The sequence below is a fragment of the Myripristis murdjan genome, chromosome 7 (assembly GCF_902150065.1).
Source record: "Myripristis murdjan chromosome 7, fMyrMur1.1, whole genome shotgun sequence".
Lineage (NCBI taxonomy): Eukaryota > Metazoa > Chordata > Actinopteri > Holocentriformes > Holocentridae > Myripristis > Myripristis murdjan.
In genome coordinates this window covers 15,026,458-15,044,939 of record NC_043986.1, presented here as the reverse complement: position 1 = coordinate 15,044,939, position 18,482 = coordinate 15,026,458, and the positions used below count along the sequence as shown (strand labels likewise).

Here is an 18,482-nt window from a genome sequence, read left to right as displayed (position 1 = left end):
TACTGATATGGAAAATCACCCCACACCACACAAAGTAAACAGAAAAAGAATGAGGGACGGAGAGAGAAAAAAAAAAGTTTGCCTGGCAACAAAGTCATCCCAAGGTCCACTGCTGCAAACAAGTCACTCGGAGACAAACATGGCTCCGGGGGTGACATGGACGCCATGATATATGTTTTTTGTGTGTGCAAGCATATGTGCTGACCTTGTTCAAAGGTTCAACATCAAAGCACATCCCTAACATCAAAATGCACAATGTGTCCTTGGTGTATCCTTCTCTTCATGCCTTACAATAAAAGATAACTCTGCTCCAGCAATCGATCAGCGTTTGGACATTCAGTGCTGGATTGTGTACCGTTTACTTTCTGTGGAGTGATACCAAATCAATTACAAGAGAGATAATTACAGTTTGAGGAAGAAGCCAGTAAATCGTAAAAAAAAAAAAAAAAAAAAAACGACAGCCAGGTGACTCCATCTTCACACGCTGGGCAAGATTTCTCAGCGAACATCTGATACATGTGTTGACCTTCCAGCGAGTGCTTCATGAGATAGCAAACACTCAAGCTGGAGGAACAAAAGATAGCGAGAGATGACAAAGGTAAAAGGTGTTGGAGGCGTGACAAAAGCCATGATTCAGAGGTGTGAGGACACACCTCGCGGTCACGGGGTAAGGAGAACGGAGAGCAAACACCATTAATATTGCTTTGGGAGGGCTTGGCCGTGCTGTTTGTTAAGCCACGCAAATGTTCTCTATAAAACCAGAATGAAGAGATTTGATTTTCTCTTAGTTTTTTCTCTTGGCATCACTGTTTTTTCATCTTCTAACCGGCCAGTTTTAAGGTTTTGTGATCTCTCAGACTGTAGAGTCGCAGTTAATGCACCTGTTAACGTGCACACACCTCCTCCAAACGCACACACTTGCCCTCTCCTGCCATCTGCACACACAAGGGAGTGAGATCAGGCAGTCCATTCAATGCCAGTCAGTGAACAGCACAATACCTCCAGCCATTGTAAAGTGACATGCCTCTATCAATAGGCGAGTCAGACCAATCTACCAGCCAGATAATAGCAGCAGTCACTCTGACAGCAGATCCCCACACTGGACTCTCTGAGGGCCTCTCCTCACTTCGCCCGCTCAGGCCTTCCTATCCAGGAGGGGGTTGGCAGCCTCACACACTCACACACACTCTCACACACACATATATGCTCAACCTGGGGCCCTAGTGTTCTATCATGTTGTGCTAAAGGGGGAGCATAATGGTTTTTAAATGGATGACTCGGTGCTGGCCCAGGGAGGGTGTCTGAGACAGAGGAGAATGGCCATGGCCTGCAGCAAAGCAGCTCTTAGATTGAGCTGTCCGTCTCGCTGAAATGAGTCTGAGTTAACACCTCTTCTAGTCCCCGACGCCCCGGGACAGACAACACTAGGCTTCCTCTCCGCCATTCTCTTTCTTCTCTCTCTCTCCCTCACATCTTTCCCTCTTTCTCTCTCTCTCTCTCTGATTCTGTCTCTGTGCATCTCTCTCCACCAATCTAGACTTCACAAGCCATCCACTCAGATATCAAAAAAAGGCACCACAGCATACAGCATGTGATTGTTAGAGTTGTATCGCTCAGTTGGTAGACTGTGGTGCTTGCAAAGCCTCTGTAATGAGTTCTTGCCAGTGTTAGTAAAAAAAAAAATCCACAAAAACACAGTCAATGTCGTTAAAACTGTTTTGGATAGTGTGTAACGTTGCAGATGTTGTATATCATCGCCGTCGGGTGAAAACCTTGTAACTCCAGTTTTGGAGTACATGCAGGTCTACAGGCGGAGCAAATTTTACAACTTTTACTTTTGAGAAACCTTTCCAAAGCCAATTTGATAAACACAAAAATGCACGGTGGTACAGCTAAAAAACAAGGTTGTTTTTCTTGGTTGATGAAATTTTGGAGATACAAGGTTTTCATCCGACAACAACAGTACGTTTTATTATAAGATGGAAGCATAATCAAACTATAATCACAGTAATAATCACACTCAGCACAATCCAGTTCTCTGTCCTACCAAAAAGTGCTCGGCTGTAACGTATGAGGTCTTGGTTAGATAAGATCGTATTTACACCATGGGAATCCCAGATCACATCACTTATTATCTTTCATAACACATCTCCCTGTTCTGGCTGGGGACTGGTGGAGGACATACACACACACACATACACACACACTGGGTTCCCATTAACAGCTTTAAACTTCTCCTGTGTATCTGAGGCTTTAAGATACCTCATTTTTGCTTTTAAATTTATTTCTTACTATCTGACTCCTCTCATCCTTGTTTCACACCCTCATTTCTCATAATGCACTACATCACTTTCAGTCTTTCTTCACTCAGCCCTACTCCCCCCCTCTCTCTGTCTATCTCCCAATCACTTTCTATGCTGCCTTTCTCTCTTTCACTCTCTCTTGCCTGTCTATTTGTCTTAGACCAGAGGCAGTAGATGAGTAGAGGGCTAGATGGTAAAAGGAGTTGGGGGTGTTCGGGACTCCTCAGGGAGTCTGTTGATGACTATCAACAGGCTGACTGTTATGACTATTTGTGATAAGAGTCTGGGAGAGAAGAGCCCCTGAAGGCTCCTAGCCGCAAACGCAGACAGGATGTCTTAAAAAATAATATAGCCTGAGCTGAAGTCAGTCTTTTACCAACCATGCAGGGGGACGATTCAGAGGAGAAGACAGGAAAGACCCGGGTAATACAGACAAGGACCAAAGCTGTTTTAAGTTGAAGGACAAAGAGAGGCTGACCTGGGGCTAACAGCAAAGTACGCACAGAGCAGAAAAATACAAAACAGCAAACATGGCACCCCAAAAACAACCAATGGCGCTCCAAAATCATGTGCCACAAAGTGACGTGGGATTTGGAATGTGCTCCCCATTTCGTCTCCATACCTTCATGAATGGTTTATTGATCTAAGATGGCTGATATAACACATAAACAGAGATCCCAGAAGAAGTGACATGGTGATCTGATTACTGCCGTGGTCCTAATTTAAGGAGCTAACTGGCTATCTTCCCACATCAGTCCATTCATCACGGGAAGCCCAGAAAACTAAGCACCTTAGACAAAAGTCCAACAATATGCTGTGTAGATGTAAATGTGTTTTTTGGCAGGAGGAATGGGACTTATCAGAATCGTATCGTAATCAGAGTGTATGTTAGGGTATTTCTGGGTGTGTTCACGTGTGTATGTTTGTGACTGAGAGCATCTTTAGGGCTGTATCTGGCTTTTTTTCCTGTAGTCCAAAGAGCTGAATCTTGGCTGATGAATATGCATTAGTATGGTGTCTGGGGAGAAGCGGGGAGAAGGCAAGGGAGTGCATGAGAGCAGGAGGGGGGAGTGTGTAGCTTTTGGAGAGGTGCCCTTTGCACCCAAAACGGCTAGCCATAATATGAACTTAAAAAAGGAAAACGTTTGGCGTGGCACACTGCCATGTAGCGTGTGCCTTTGTGCTCTAATCGCCTGCATGCTCCCACAACTGTTAAGAAGAAAACAGAGAGAAAAAGAAATAGAAAATGGCATAAGGTGGAGGAAATACTTCTGGAGAATTATTTTTTAAATACTAAAACGCTCTCACTGTAAAACGCTCAACATCTGGAGCCACCAGGAGCTTTTGTGACTGCATCTGTAGGAGAAACCTGTGAGATTCCTGCAAGAAGCCATTCAGAAAGGGTTCATGCACGTGGACAGTCCTCTCATGAGAACCTGACCTATGAGGAATCCCTAAACAGTGTTTTGCTTACTGTCTGCTCTTAGAATGCATATGCTAATTAACTTAATGATTACATAACTTATTAAAAAATTGTGATATGCAACCACACAAAACAACATCAGTGCAGATCTATTCCTATGAAGCCACAGCTACATGTTTATGCTTAACTAATATTGTGTTTGCATAAAAGTTCACTTCAGAAACTACACTGGCAGCAGCGTGTGCATATCGCAGAGTCTGTCGCCTGATTGTTTCGATTTCTCCAGTTTCAAATAATAAATGTTGTTTTACATTCTTGGTAATGGCAAAGTTATCACTTGGGTATTCTGGTCAGGCTGCCGTTGTAAGTTGAAGGACAAATCCCTACTGCTGTGCAATGATTTTTTCATATTTTTTTATCTCATTAAAATCTTGCAGGTGCATACAATATTAAGTATGGAGTAAGTACTAACAATGGCTCCCATTATTCTCTTTTTCTAAATATGTAGTTACCAAAAACACTACAACGAAAGAGAAAAAGCCTTTCAAATCACTGAAGGCAGTTGATTTCAAATGGTTTTCCACAACTAAAATACTGTCTGAACCTCACAACTGCACACACAGCGTGCCCTTTCCAACATGGTCCTCCAGTGATTAACTTGTCCAAGTCCCTACTCCTAATTGCATATGAATGTAATATGAGACCATGTGAATGACCAGCCCTTAAAAAGAAGAGTCAAGGAGTCAGTGAAATGAAAAGCAGGCCAGTATATTTCATCTCTGATTAGGCATACAAGAAAGAGAAAGTGAGTGAGGAGAGAAAGAGCGAGAGAGTGAGGGAGTGAGAGAGAGAGAGAGAGAGAGAGAGACAGAGATCAGGAGTTCCTTTTTTTCCTAATGAGCTTACTGAAGCAACTTCAATATCCTCTAATGTCATGTTGAAATGAAAATTAATAGTTCAATACGCCGCCACCGCATTGGGCCACGCTTCTTCCATTTCCATATCGGGTGGCGTGACCAAATGAGTGCGCTCGCTTGCTCGGACCGACGCCCAGAAAAGCTGATACCTCCACTAATCAGCCAGATTTTTCCGTCTGACATTGGCATGCTAGTGGAATTCTGCAGGAGTGTGTTTTGTGTGTGTGTATGAGGGTTCAAAGATGAGGCCCAATCACATATGAACGTAAATGGAATGAGCATCTTTTGCTCATTGATGGAGATGGCCTCCTGCGAATGAAGAGTGATGGTTGGAAAAAGAGGCTCACTCAGTCACTTACCTTGCTCAGCGTTACTGCATTGCCTCCATCACTCTTACATTTCATAGCGTACGTTAGTGTTTTTGCCATTAGATGTGCAAGTGGGCAAAAGTGACCGAAATGTATCAAATTATCTAGTTTTACATAAAGTTAGAGCAGGAGAAAAAGGGGGGAAAAGAATCCCAGTGGACAAGGGAAACTAAAAACAAAACCAAGCACAAAGAGATCAGGCTGGTTCCTACCTCCCATCCAAAGGAGCTGTCTTTGCCTGTGGCCCCATGGTGTAGTGCGCTGTGTGGGCCAAATCTCTCGCCCGCACCAATGCGGGTCTTGGCCCATACGCCAAGGCCGGCGCCGGGCACAGAGGACTCCCGCAGCTCCAGTTCGCTGGGAATGGGAATGTCGTCGGGAATGTAGACAGGCGCCTCATAGGGCGAGCCCTCCTTGGGTGTGGTGAAGTCCTCGTCATTGCTGCTGTTGTTGTTGTTGTTGTTGTGGAGGTGGTGGTGGTGGGAGGTGTAGATGTGGGGGTGCAGCAGGTGGTGGTGGTGGTTGTTCGGGTGGGAGGGAGTCGGTGAGGGCATGGGGGACATGTTGATTACGCCATCTTCTGCGTCGTCCTCTGGGCTATCGCCATCCCCTCCACCCCCGCCCCCACTAGCTGGTAAACCCGGGAGGTCGCTCTCTGTCTCGTACATGCTGTCCACTGGCTCACTGTCATCTGAAAGAAACAGAAGAAAGAGAGGATTGTTTATATTGGGGTAGAGGAGGCACAACATGCGATTGCAAGGGCGCAAATGGATGTCAATGGATGGATTGCATACTTTGGAATGGTTACTTTATCTGTTTGTTGTATTTGCTGAGAGATTAAAACGTCACAAAGCCAGCTGATCTCATAAGTTCACTTCCGTTGGAAACAATCAGCATCCTTTGAGGATCTACGGCCATGCTTTAGATGATGGTGACAGCTAACAGGAGCGATACACAGAATTTAAAAACAGAATCAATGATCCAGTCCCCTGCAATGGATTTAATTGCAAATAGTTTGAATGCAAGAGTGCCCAGACGTCAAAAACAGTATCTATGGATGGAAATGGATATTTAACACAAATTTGGGGTTGAAAAGATATCTGTGTCAGGAATTCAGTGATATGCACATCAACGCCAAAGTGTAAAAGCTTTGTTGTAAGCACCGCCGTGTTCCTTACATTATGTGTGACTATAAAATTAGCTTTACAGGTCATGTATTTTGGCCTGAGCATCCAAAACAATCAGTTCCAGCTCTGCAACAGTTAATAGCGACGAGGACAGAAAGGTACCTTGTCACCTTGACCAAACACAGGCTCAAATATTTCAACAAGATAACTTCACATTGCAGACTTGTCCTCAAAACCCTCTAGAAACCCCCATAAGTCACAGCTCAAACTTAAGCAATACACTTCCTACCAAGCGACTTCTTGACCCTCATCATTCAAAAACACCCCACTTCAATCTCCAAACCTCTAAACCACTTGGAAACCACATTGCACAATGAGAGAATTTTGGGGGTCCAACTGAGGATCCTTAGCTAGGAAATGCTTAGTTTGCAGATTTCACAGAGGCTATCGCCAGAAGAAGAGGAGAAGAAGCTTTAGGTTAGCCAAGTCCCTGATGGGAAAAGTTCCCTATTCCACTGCAGTCACAGTTTTTTTGCAGGGGCTCATCTTACAGATAATGGGCAGCAGCGCCTGGCTGTGACCTGGTTAACCTAGTCACCTGTAATTATTATCACGATCAGGAGTTGAGACTCATAACTGTCGCTGTCCTGTAAGATTTCACTATCCATCCAATATCAGTGAGAATATTCTTGATTGACTGATTATGTTTGATAACATTTTCTAAGCTTTATCCCTTTTATTTAAGTGTGTTCCTAACTAGTCATCCATTGTCAGCGTGTTTTTGCATCAGTCCATGTGCACATTCATGTGTGTATATGTTACTTGAGGTATGTGTGAAGTGTATTTTGTGTGTATGTGTATGCGTATATGTGTGTGTATGCATATTACAAGTGTGCATGTGCGTCTCCTTCTCTCTATCCCTCTCTGAAACTACCTAAGTTGACAAAGTAAGGAGAGAGAGAGACAGAAAGACAGAGAGGGAGGGGGAGAGGAGCAAAAAAAAAAAAAAAAGTCTAATAGAGTTAATAGCAGTCTTGTGTGTGTCTATGTACAATAAAAGTGTATTAGTGTGTGTTTGTTTGTTTGTTTGTTTGTGTGCGTCTCTCTCTCTTTCTTTCCCTGTCTGGACAGATCCTGGTGTCTTTAGTGAGAGCACCACTGCAGTTTTACTATCTAAACACAGGGACTGGCAATCAGGGGGCTAACTAGGCCCAAAATTACAGCAGGAGTGGTTCCAATCAAGCCTTCTCCCTCTACTAGCCTCAGTGCAGCCTGCTGCCAAGCCTGCCACAGCTTCCCAGGCTTTAGCTGGAGCTGCATTACGCACCAGCATCCACAAACACTGCTTGTTAGTACATGAAAGCTTAGCTGGTAATGATGAATCTATTATGTTTGTCTGCACAGAGTTACTGCTTTAACTTTGACCGTGCAGACTGTTTCACTAATATTTCGATAAGAGATGTGCATGATAGTCAGCGTTATCTTTTTTTTTTAATGTTTTGTTATTTATGTTTTATTCGCTTATTAATTTGTCAAATGTCTCTGGAATAATTTGAAAGCATAATAAAATATGCAGTGCATCAGATTCTAGCTCTTTGATGAATCCCTGGGTTTTCACCCGGACAATCTGAAAGTTGTGAAATTAACTGACATGTAAGTTTTAAATGTGAAATGTGAAACTATGAAAGCATGTGACAGGGGCATTTCAGCGCCTGGCAAACCTATAGCCTGTCCGTAGAGATCCGGGAAACTTATCATATAAAGCTGGAGCAGTAAAATCCAGCCTTTTATGACTGATTTTGCGTCATCCAGTGATTTTGAGGGGAAAAGAACCAATTTTTTTAATGATCACTGTTTCATGGGGGCTCAGACCAGGCGTGCAATTAAGCATGGAACATGTGAGCCAGCAGTAGCTTCCACTTTTCACAGATCAATTAAAGTTTTATAACCCAGCCCTATCTGCTGCTCCCTCTGCACAATCAAAAGTGTTTTCAGGCTGTTAAAAACTTTTTTTCACTCTCTCTCTTCATTCCCCCTCTCTCATTGGCACCCAACCCATCCAGTGTAATTTGGACAAGCAGAAAGACAGCCTTGGAAAATCTATTAAATACTATTTGGCTTTAAGAGCCTCTGTGTAGCAAAAAAATGCACAGATCACTACACTGAGTAATTGAGTAACAAGGGGAGAAAGGGGGAAAAAACCAACCCCCCCTACCCTTGATTTTAATGAACAAAACATCTTTTGTGAGAGACATGAAGCAGCAGAGCAAGGCTGAAACGGCAAATACAATGTAATTTTAAACAAGTTAAAGTCTTACAGTCTACGTTCTCTTATTCGTAAAAAACTTGCCTGGAGACAAAAAAACAAAACAAAACAAAAAAAAAAAACAGCAAAGTCTTAGATTACTCGCCACCAGAGACAGGCGCTCTCTCTCCTCCCCTCTCCATGACAAGCTGTGAGCTTGACCATGTTCAACCATGAAGTTCAGTGCCACAAAAAAAAGTTGTATATGAGAAAAGAAAGCAGGAAAATAAAGAAAGGGGCCAAGAAGAGGATGAGGAGGAGGGGGCAAAGAATCTAAAAACTGACGACTGCGCTCCTTTTAAATGGCTGTGTGTTTGCTCTGGGTCTCAAAAGACCCAGAAAGAGATGTTAGGTTCGTCTCCCTGAGGGCTTCTTAAAAAACAGTCCGGCCAGATAGTGCCTTCCTCTCCCTGGCTCCTCATGTTGTTCTTTCTCTCTCTGTTCCTCTCGCCATCTCTTTCTCTTTTACGGGGAGCTATTTATCCTGATTACATCAGGGGTCAATCATTAATTCGCACCTTGGGGGTCCCGGTGCTGGCTGCAGCTACAATGGGCTGCTTGTTCAGCGCCTGTTATTCCAGTGGAAAACTACGGTGCTCAGCTCGAGAGCCGGGCCCAGGCCACATGAAGGCATCCCATTTATTTGATAAATTGTAAATGCGTGCCATAAACGGAGCTCTTTGTTTTCTAGCATGGCTTGCAATAACAAAGATTTTGGGGCACGTATGAACACACATGCCCGCTATCATACACACAAACATACACTTACACACACACACACACAAGTGCAGGAGCTGTTACTCTACTGTAAACACATGAGAGAGATCAGATGATGTTGTGAGTAAAGATGAGATTGCATGTAATTGCTGAATGTTACAGTGAAAGTACAAGATGTGACACAGATATGCCACTCATGGAAACTATCCGCTTAAAGACGTATATAACAATGTTACATATTTCAAAATAACTTTTCTCTCTAGATTATTACAATAGCTGAAACCAACAGAGAAAGCTGTGAGTATAATTTCTATGGAGGATGTGGCTAGTGAGAAAAATATATAAATAAAAAATGGAAATATGAAATGGTGATAACATTGTAATCAGCGTTGCCATGGCAAAATGACTTGACATGGTGCTGAAAATCAGCGGTGTGATCGGAGGGCCTTACAACAGGCAAATTGTTCTGTGGTTGTGTTTAATCAGACCACTCTAGACTTAAATGCAGAAAGATAGAGATCTGGAGTCATTTTCTGCCGTCTGCCTGAACGCACACAAACACATGTGCCTTGTGGCATACATATTGAGCTGTACAGTCGATTTGGTCTGGGCAGAGAGCAGCAGCTCCGGCTGCATGCTAGAGTGCACACTTGGACATTTAGCATTCTGAGAATAAACCTAAAAACATGCGTCACATGAGGACTGAAATAGCAATCAAAGAGCAGTGCTGGGGAATGTTACTTTTAAAGGCAACCTGTTATACTACAAAGTTACTGCCATTAAAAGTAATTCATTGCTGCCAGTGTCTTAGCACTATAGTCAAAGTGTTGTACAGGGGTCTGCTCCTGTAATTAACTCTGCAGGGTAAAAACAGGAATGATAGTCTTGTTCCTTTCACCCACAGTTTAATATTATGGGAATGCTTTCATGATGTTAACACTGTCTTTTTCTTTGCCTTTGGTGTTTGCTGGCTGAGCAAAACACAGGCAGAACATATACAGGTGACATGCAGAAACAATGGTCTGGAGCTTTAATTTGATCTGTTTTTTCTCACGAACAAATATATCAGAATAAATAAAAAATGTACAGTAACAGCTTGCTTAATTGAAAAAAGTAACTAAGTAAAAGACTCTTTGAATTGAAAAACTAACAAACTAATGTGCTACATTACTCGTTACCCCACCAAAAAGTAATGCCAATGCTCTAATCTTCCTTTTTGTAACATAACACTACTTGCAATACCTTTAAAAAGCCATAATTTTTCATCCGCTGATGCAAAAAAACACATATTGTAATGCTCGGCATGGTCCTGCAGTGAGAGTGTATGCTGCACTGGTCGCCAACCATGGCTCAGGTATTCAGGGCCAGGTGTACCCTTCACTCTGCACTCCACTATTGGGCTAAGAGCACCCACAAGAGAGAGAAAGCAGCTCAGTGGAGCCTTGGCTACGGCTCTAATAACAATAAAAGAGAGCTGGAAATAGGACGTGTGTGTGCCTTATGATGGCCAATGATGGCCATGTTGCTCCCTTCCCTCTCCAATGCACACGGAGACTGTATCATTGTCTGGCAGTAAGTTGATCTGGTTCAATTCAAAAGGAAAGCCGACCACTGATGAAAAGCTAGTGTCCAGGGAAAAGGCAAAACTATGCAACTTTCTGCACCGGCTCCAAATATGGGGAGAAAAGTTTGTCTGGTGAAAAAAAAAAATCGAAGGGAGAGGGAGAATGTGTGGATCATGACAGATATGAAAAATGAAAGGCTGGTTGTGCAAGAAATGACCAAACATTTTGATGTCGAAGCTTTGTGCTTGTGTACATGATGTACGGGTATTTGTGTGTGCGCGGTGGGGGTGCAAACAAAGGCATAATCTGGTGTTTGCACCCCCAGTATTGTGTTAATATGGTCCCACTTAGCTGCGTTATTGGCTGTGTTTAGGGCTATAGAGCGATATTGGTACCTGTTCCTCTTTAGTAAGCAGGCCTTTGATGATTCTGTCTCCACACAAAAAAGCTTAATCACCCACTGCTTTTCGACAGGACGGGAGGAGGTGGGGGGGAATTCGGGGAAAAAGAAGCGAGGCAGCTGTAAAAATCAAACGAGTGCAAATGAAAGGTAGCGAGAGAGAGAGAGAAAGAGAGAGGAGAGTGAGAGGTGAATAACTGTACAACGGTGTGTTTTTCCATGGTGGCACGGGGGTACCATATAGTTGAAATGACGTATAAATGGAAGCATGTGACGAGGCAGCCAAAGGAGGGAGTTCAGAGGAGAAGGTATGTTTTAGGTGTGTGTGTGTGTGTGTGTGTGTGTGTGTGTGGTTCGGAAGGAGTGAGTGAGCACTGGGGGGACGGTCAGCTACAATAGCAGCAAGCTTCTCCGAGCAAGAAAGCCACACTATTTCCCCTTGTAAAAGCACCGGGGAACATTTCCAAGCAACACTTAAAGTTGCAACATGGCTTCTTCAGCGCAGGGCGCAGGGACAGAGGGAGGGAGGGAGGGACAAACAAAGAGAGAGAGAAAGAAAGAAAGAAAGAAAGAAAGAAAGAAAGAAAGAAAGACGCTCTGTCACAAAAGAATACCTCAAACTTTCAAGTGCCAACCACAACATGCCACTGAATTGAAAAATTATATGTATGTGTATGTATGTATGTGCTTTTTTTTTTTTTTTTTTCCAAAATCTGCATGCCTATGTAAATATCTGTTTTCACACATGGATAAAATGCCCCATAAAATTATTCATTTCAATTTGAAAAGCAAGCATATGTACTAAGTGCATGAAAAGAAACAGCAGTGCCATCCATGTGTACTTGTATACTGATTGAAAGATATAAAAGCATGGAGGAAAGCACAAACAAATTTGTACTGTGTGATATCACAATGCTGCTTTTAATGCTTTGTAATGTATTATACTGTATTCATTTTTTTTTTTTTTTTTTTAAATCTGTGAGCTATTTGCATGGCCTCCCACACAGAGACCACAAATGAAAATGAGCATGTCTTCTATCTATCTAGCTATCTCTGATGTAATATACTTATTGTACATTTCCCCTGTCAAATAAACAAATAAAAATAATTTAAAAGTATAAAGTCTATAAAACCTGCTAGGGGGAGCTATCCCATTTTCATTATGTTTTCTTTCACTTTTTCATTCCTTTCAGTAGTGAGAAGCAAAAAAAAAAAAAAAAAACAGGTGAGCTTTTCACTTTCACTTCTTTTTCATTTCCACATGCAAACAACAGACAACTGGACTGCACTGGATGATGCAGTTCAAACAGGAACAGAGTGTGTGTTCATGTATGCATGTGTGTGCGTGCATTTATTTGTGTGTGTTGGTGTTTGTGTGCATAGCAGTGTTACAACAAAGTTGATGTATTGACGTGTTATTTGTGGTGAGCAGCCTAGAGGCATTCTGTCCTCCAATAGCGTGTGTGTGTGTGTGTGTGTGTGTGTGTGTGTGTGAGTACACTGACTGAGACCCTTTCCAGCCTCCAGGCAAATAGAAGACAGCAGGCAACCTCCTGCAGCGGGGAGAGCAGGTGTGTGTATGCATGTTTGTGTGTGTGTGTGTGTGTGGTGGCCCTCTGGTCCCGAGCTAGCACCCTTGGGGCCCCAGAGCTCAGGCTGCAGCAGACATTTATTAACAGGGCAGATTAATAGCGCTAGGAGGAAACATGTTCACAAACATGATAAATATTAATAATAATCAATAGCAAGTTACATTTGCCAAATTGAGTTGCAAACATCACCCAGGGGGAAGGGGGCAGGGGGAGGGAGGGAGGGGGAGAGCTGCTGGAGAGAGAGAGGATGAAGAACAGAGAGAAGGAAAAAAATTAATAGGAAGAGAAAGAAAGAGGGGGGAAACTCAGGGAAATAAGATATGAGGGGAGATATATTGTAGAGCAGCAGGGAAATGTGGTTCAAACAGATGAAAAAGTGGAGAGGATGTAACCCTCACAGCAGCTGCTTGTCATCTGTTTCACATCCATGCATCTCTTTATTGGTGTCCTTTCACTCGGCACCTCCACAAAACATTTGTGCCTCAATTTGTGGATAACAGACCATCCAAAAGGGGGGTCAGTGTGACAAACTACAGTGACAAACCTGTCCTGGCAACACAAAACCAATCAACCTGCTACAGTTTCTGGTTTTTAAAAAAGAAATCTCTCACTGTGCACGCCATCACTCCATGACAGCGAAATACAGTAAAAACAGCGCAGTAAAAACACGTCTAACAGAGCGAAAAGGCCATCGACCGACCACATCATGCAAAGCTGAATATATTATTTGCTGAAGTGATGAAATTTCAAATTAAGATAGCATGGGATAAAAATGTTGATGTACAGAAGGTTCACTGTAATTTAAATGAGTGTTTGACTCAGGTTGTCAGGTAAGATAATGGAGCGGGCCATAAGCAGATGTGCCTGTTTCACAGTTTTACCATAATCCATCATACACACAGATATCATTACAACTAATTAATTAAAAAAAAACAAACAAAAAAAAACATTATGGATTTCAGCCTTTAAACCAAGGCAATGCTACATAAGATGTCATAACAACCGCTGTGATTATAGTGCCACATTCCACCCACTGTTCTAAATGTGCATAACTAGTAAATGTTTTATACCCTTTTCCTTTCTGCAAGCCCTCCAAACATGGGGCACATTTATGGGACTGTGGTACCGAAGTGGAGCCTTTATAAATTCAGAGAAATGTCAGCGATCCGGTTAGAGCGTCATCCCTTGAAAAAATTCGGAACACATTCAAGCATTAAAAAAAAAAAAAGTGTTGCAAGTTTGAATGTTAACCACTGCAATCAGATCCTCATTTTATGTAAACATATAGAATGATAAATGTGTAAAAAGCTTTTGTTCCCATTTAATGGTGTCACACTGCAACTTTTTAAATAAGACAACAGTCTGGATGTATGAGGCAACATATAATTCAAGATCATTTCTCAGTTAACAGCGCTGTGACGCCACAATAAGGTCATAATTGCAATAAATTAAATGTTTAACAAAGATGCCACGCACAAAACGGAGTTACATTAACGGAGTGTCAGGCGAGCTGATACAGCTGTCCCAGATAACGTAACAGAAGTCTGGGTGAGCAGAACACCTTATACTGTGTAGGAACAAGCTATCACACTACTCTGCAGTCTGTGTGTGTGTGTGTGTGTGTGTGTGTGTGTGTGTGTGTGTGTGTGTGTGTGTGTGTGTCCCTACACCCACTGCCTGCTGGTGCAGCTTCATTTAGCAAACCATTGGGGAGGCCAGACAGCGAGCTAGGGGAGCACACAGGCAGACAGCGTGCAGAACAAACCCATCCATTCTTATTAACCAGGAGAGGAGAGAAGGTTAGCTTGTGTGTCTATTTCTGTGTGTGCGTGTGTGTATGTGTGACTGTGTGTGTGTTTATGAGAGACAGAACATGTGGATTTTTGCTGCAGATTTTGGTTTATTATTACTGTAGTCTTCTCCTCTAAAATATGCAGCAGTCATGCTTCAGTTGTTTAATCCATTTCAGATTTTGTTTTGGGTTAGTTAGCAAAATCTTATAAAGAGCATTTTACTTGACTTTTCAACCATTCCAGCTGTGTTTTTCATCTCTTTTGTCCAACTTTGAATAAAAAAAAAAAGTCTGAGTATAGCTTTGCAAATAAGGAAGCAGAGGTCATGGTGACAGGCAAACAATGTGCATTATGCTGTGTCTCTGAGGCAAGAAATAAAAGACCAAATATTGTTTCAAGTAAAACAACAGCTTCCTAACAGTGAGAGTCTCTTATTAATTTCGCTCGACACATTTTTTGGCCAAACTGCAGCGCTTCTTTTCTAGTTGTTATTCCGTTTTCATGCTGTCTAGTTTCTGTCTGGCCTCAGGTATGTATTTTGAGTCACTTTCCATTGACATAGTGATCACTTGTGTGTGTGTGTGTGTGTGTGTGTGTGTGTGTCTCTAGGTCTCACATTTGTGTAAGCATGAGCACTTTCAAATGCTTGAATGGGTGTGTTTGTTTGACTGTTTGTTACTATATGTGTATGAGTCCGTGCTTTCATTGTACATCCACATTCACCTGCATGTTTTTGTGTGCATGTGTGTGAGTTTCATGCGTTTGTGTGTGTGTGTGTGTGTGTGTGTGTGTGTGTGTGTGTGTGTGTGTAACGACCAGCTCAGCCTGGCCACTATACAGTAGCTGCATGAGTAGAGGACGGCTACTGGGAAGGGTGTGTGTGTGTGTGTGTGTGGGTGTGTGTGTGTGTGTTTGTATGTGTGGGATGGGGGGGGGGGTGATGATATTCACCTCTGCCACCGGGAGCAGCCTACCCCCATACATCAGCCTATTACTCTGCAGCCTCGCTCCGCTCTGCTCCTCTCCTCTCCTCGCCTGCTCCCTCCAGTCATTAGCCAGTGAATTAACGACAATCCAGCGTGCTATTAATCACCCTGACAAAAGTGTTAGCATTGCCTGGCTTGGCCGGCACGAGACTGGGGAGGAGAAGTGGTGAGGGGAGAAGGAGGGGTTGATGGGAAGGGAGAGAGGAGAGGAGAGGAGAGGATGGAAGGGGGGTGTGGAGGAGGAGATGAGGGCAAGAGTGGAGGGTGCAGAACGAACTGCAAATAAGAGAATAAGAGGTTGCTGTGAGGAGCGAAGATGTGAAAAGATGGAATGCTTTTTTCGTCGCTTTTTTTATACCCCAAGAATATTAGTCATTAGCTTCTGCACTGACATGAATGAGTTCTTCTCAGACAAGTATATTTAAACTTTCAGAACATCTCTCTCTTACGTCACCAGCATCCGCACGGCAGTTTTAAACTACATGTCACAGGCTTACCGTTGCCAGTGGCTAAATGGTCGACTAACATCTGGAATAATTTTAAAATTTGTGAAGATGGCTCCCATTAAGCAGGGTGCCAGATAGCTTCTGTATTCCACTGGATGTACCGTCACAGCTTTTTTGATTCAACGTGTAAAAAAACAAGAAAGAAACTACCTACAGCCTAGTCTATTTCAGCCGCTGTGTCCTCTCCTTTTGAGATCTGTGTGTTATCGCTTTCAAAATCACCATCGCTGCATGAAACAACAACCTCTGAGCTGGTATGTATGCAACCAAAAAAAAAAAGCTCCACCGACACCATTTTGCAAGGGCACTATCGCTGCATCCTGGGCTCTGTACCGGCCAAGACAACTATGATTGGTTTAGAGAAATGCAAACAGGCCAGAGCATTTTTTTTCCCCCACAGCAGAATGATAGTGGGTTAATCCAGACCTTTCTTTATGATAGGTCTGGCTGTGTGAGACTAGCTCCAGTCAGAAGTTGACACCAGATTGCCAACAAAATATTTCGTCTAACCCACAGCCTGCAGAGAGGGGAGGGATGTCATAAAGTCTTAATAGAAAACGTGTTCCTCAGTGACTATAAAAAAAATGAACTTTCGCTCCTCAGTTAGAGGCTCAGAAAGAGAAGGAGGCAGAGGAAGAGACAGAGAGGCATTTTTTCTGTCGACCCTGAACTGCTACTGCCGCTACTGAAAACAGGCTTTGCCTCCCATAAAGCCATCTCTGACTCTCTCTCTCTCTCTCTCTCTCTCGTCTGCTCTGTTTCTCTCGCTCTCCCTCTCTCACTCTCCCAGAGTTAGACCACCTGCTGGGAGGCCTGAGCTGTGGGCGTCAGGTGGGTCGCGGCCGTCACACAGTCCCATGTCATCAGGCTGTCACTGTGAATGGAGCTGACATGGGAGATATGCTAATCCACTTAGCTTCAACTCAGCCATGAGACGACTACGGCCCTGTGTAGCCTGCTACGTGGCTCAAGAACACACACGCTCACACACACACACACACACACATGCGCACACACTCACACATAGAGTAGATACATTAGCACATATTACAAATTCCAAAATACTTAATTTAGGTTATATTAGATGAAATTTTAATGATCCGTGTGAGGAAGCTGGACCACATCAGTGCCAAGTAGTCAACTTAGAAACATCGAAAAGGAACAGGATATAAATAAGAATACAGCAAATTGAGGTTATATAAACATGCTCAAGTGTCAGCTCCTGCTCCATCTGACAAATTTAGTAGCTTTGCATGAATGAAAATGTTCAAAATAAGCACTGATTCAAGCATTAACAGGCAGCAGTTTCCATGTCAACAGAACGTCTTACACCCAAAAGCCAAACGGGCAAAATTCCCACATGTAACAAAAAGCTCCATATCTCCAAAACTATAAAGGCCAGAAATGTGGTTCAAGGCTTTTTTTTTAAACTAGTTTTATTTTCAATTACTTTTATTTTCAATAAAAGTCTAGCTTCTGATAGCCCAACAGTTCATGTGGATAAAATGTATAAAAATGTAATAAAGGATTAAGTTCACATTTTTTTGCTGCAGTAAGTACTGAGAAAATTACACCTATCTAAGTTCATGAGTGCTCTATAAAATGATGTCAAAATCTATAACCATTCGACTTTTAGCACCGTTTTTTTGGGGGAAAAAAATAATCTTTTTTTTTTTTTTTGGCCTGTTTCAATACAACAGAGAGCCTTGAATTTCACAAATCATAAAATCTGAAATATAGTTCAATGTATGAATAAATAAATAAATAATAAATGAGTAAATAAATAAATAAATACAATAATACTAGGAACGTGCATCTTTATGATGAAACAGTCCAGTTTCTGATACTTGTTTTCAACACTTTATGCACACAACTTGTTACAAAAAAATATAAAGTAATGAATTCTTTGTGAGATCTGTGCATTTTGAAAAAGGCGAGGGATTATAAAGATGTATTTCAATACGCACACACAGAAATACGCGCACACACTCAGCACCATGGAGATCAAAGCCGGCCAATGAGCAGCTAGGTGTCAGAGTTCAAAACTATTGCGCCACTCAGCCAGATGATATCTCAGACCAATCCATCGTATTTTCCCCTCTGTGACTTCCCCTATTAGGAGCTGCACCGGTGCTATTACTAATCTGTTAGCCATCCCACAGAAACAGGAAGGAAGAGAGGGAAACAGATGGGAAGGCAGGAGAATGGGCAGCGAGGGACACAATGCGTACTGCTCCCTTCCTCCTCCTCCTCCTCTCCTTCTCCCTCCTCTGCCTCGCTCGTTCTCTCGCCGTCCGCAGAGCGAGAGAGAGAGCGTAGGCTCACAATCAGTCGCCTGACAATACTGTATACAAGTGGCGGCGAACAATGGAGGCCGACCACAAAGAATTCTGGGAACAGGGGCACAGCCTTCTTCTCCTTCGGGTGGCTCCTGCATGCCGGACCCATCGATACACATCAGCCTGCTGAGACTGAACGGT

At 42.9% G+C, this 18,482-nt stretch overlaps 1 protein-coding gene across 1 annotated transcript in view; it reads right to left on the bottom strand.

The window, feature by feature from the left end:
* Positions 1 to 18,482, bottom strand: part of prdm16 (PR domain containing 16) — a 221,234-nt gene that overhangs the window by 139,789 nt on the left and 62,963 nt on the right. The window contains exon 2 of the mRNA XM_030055959.1: positions 5,224 to 5,702. Coding sequence (XP_029911819.1) covers positions 5,224 to 5,702 — 479 coding nt within the window. The remainder of the gene's footprint in view (positions 1 to 5,223; positions 5,703 to 18,482) is intronic.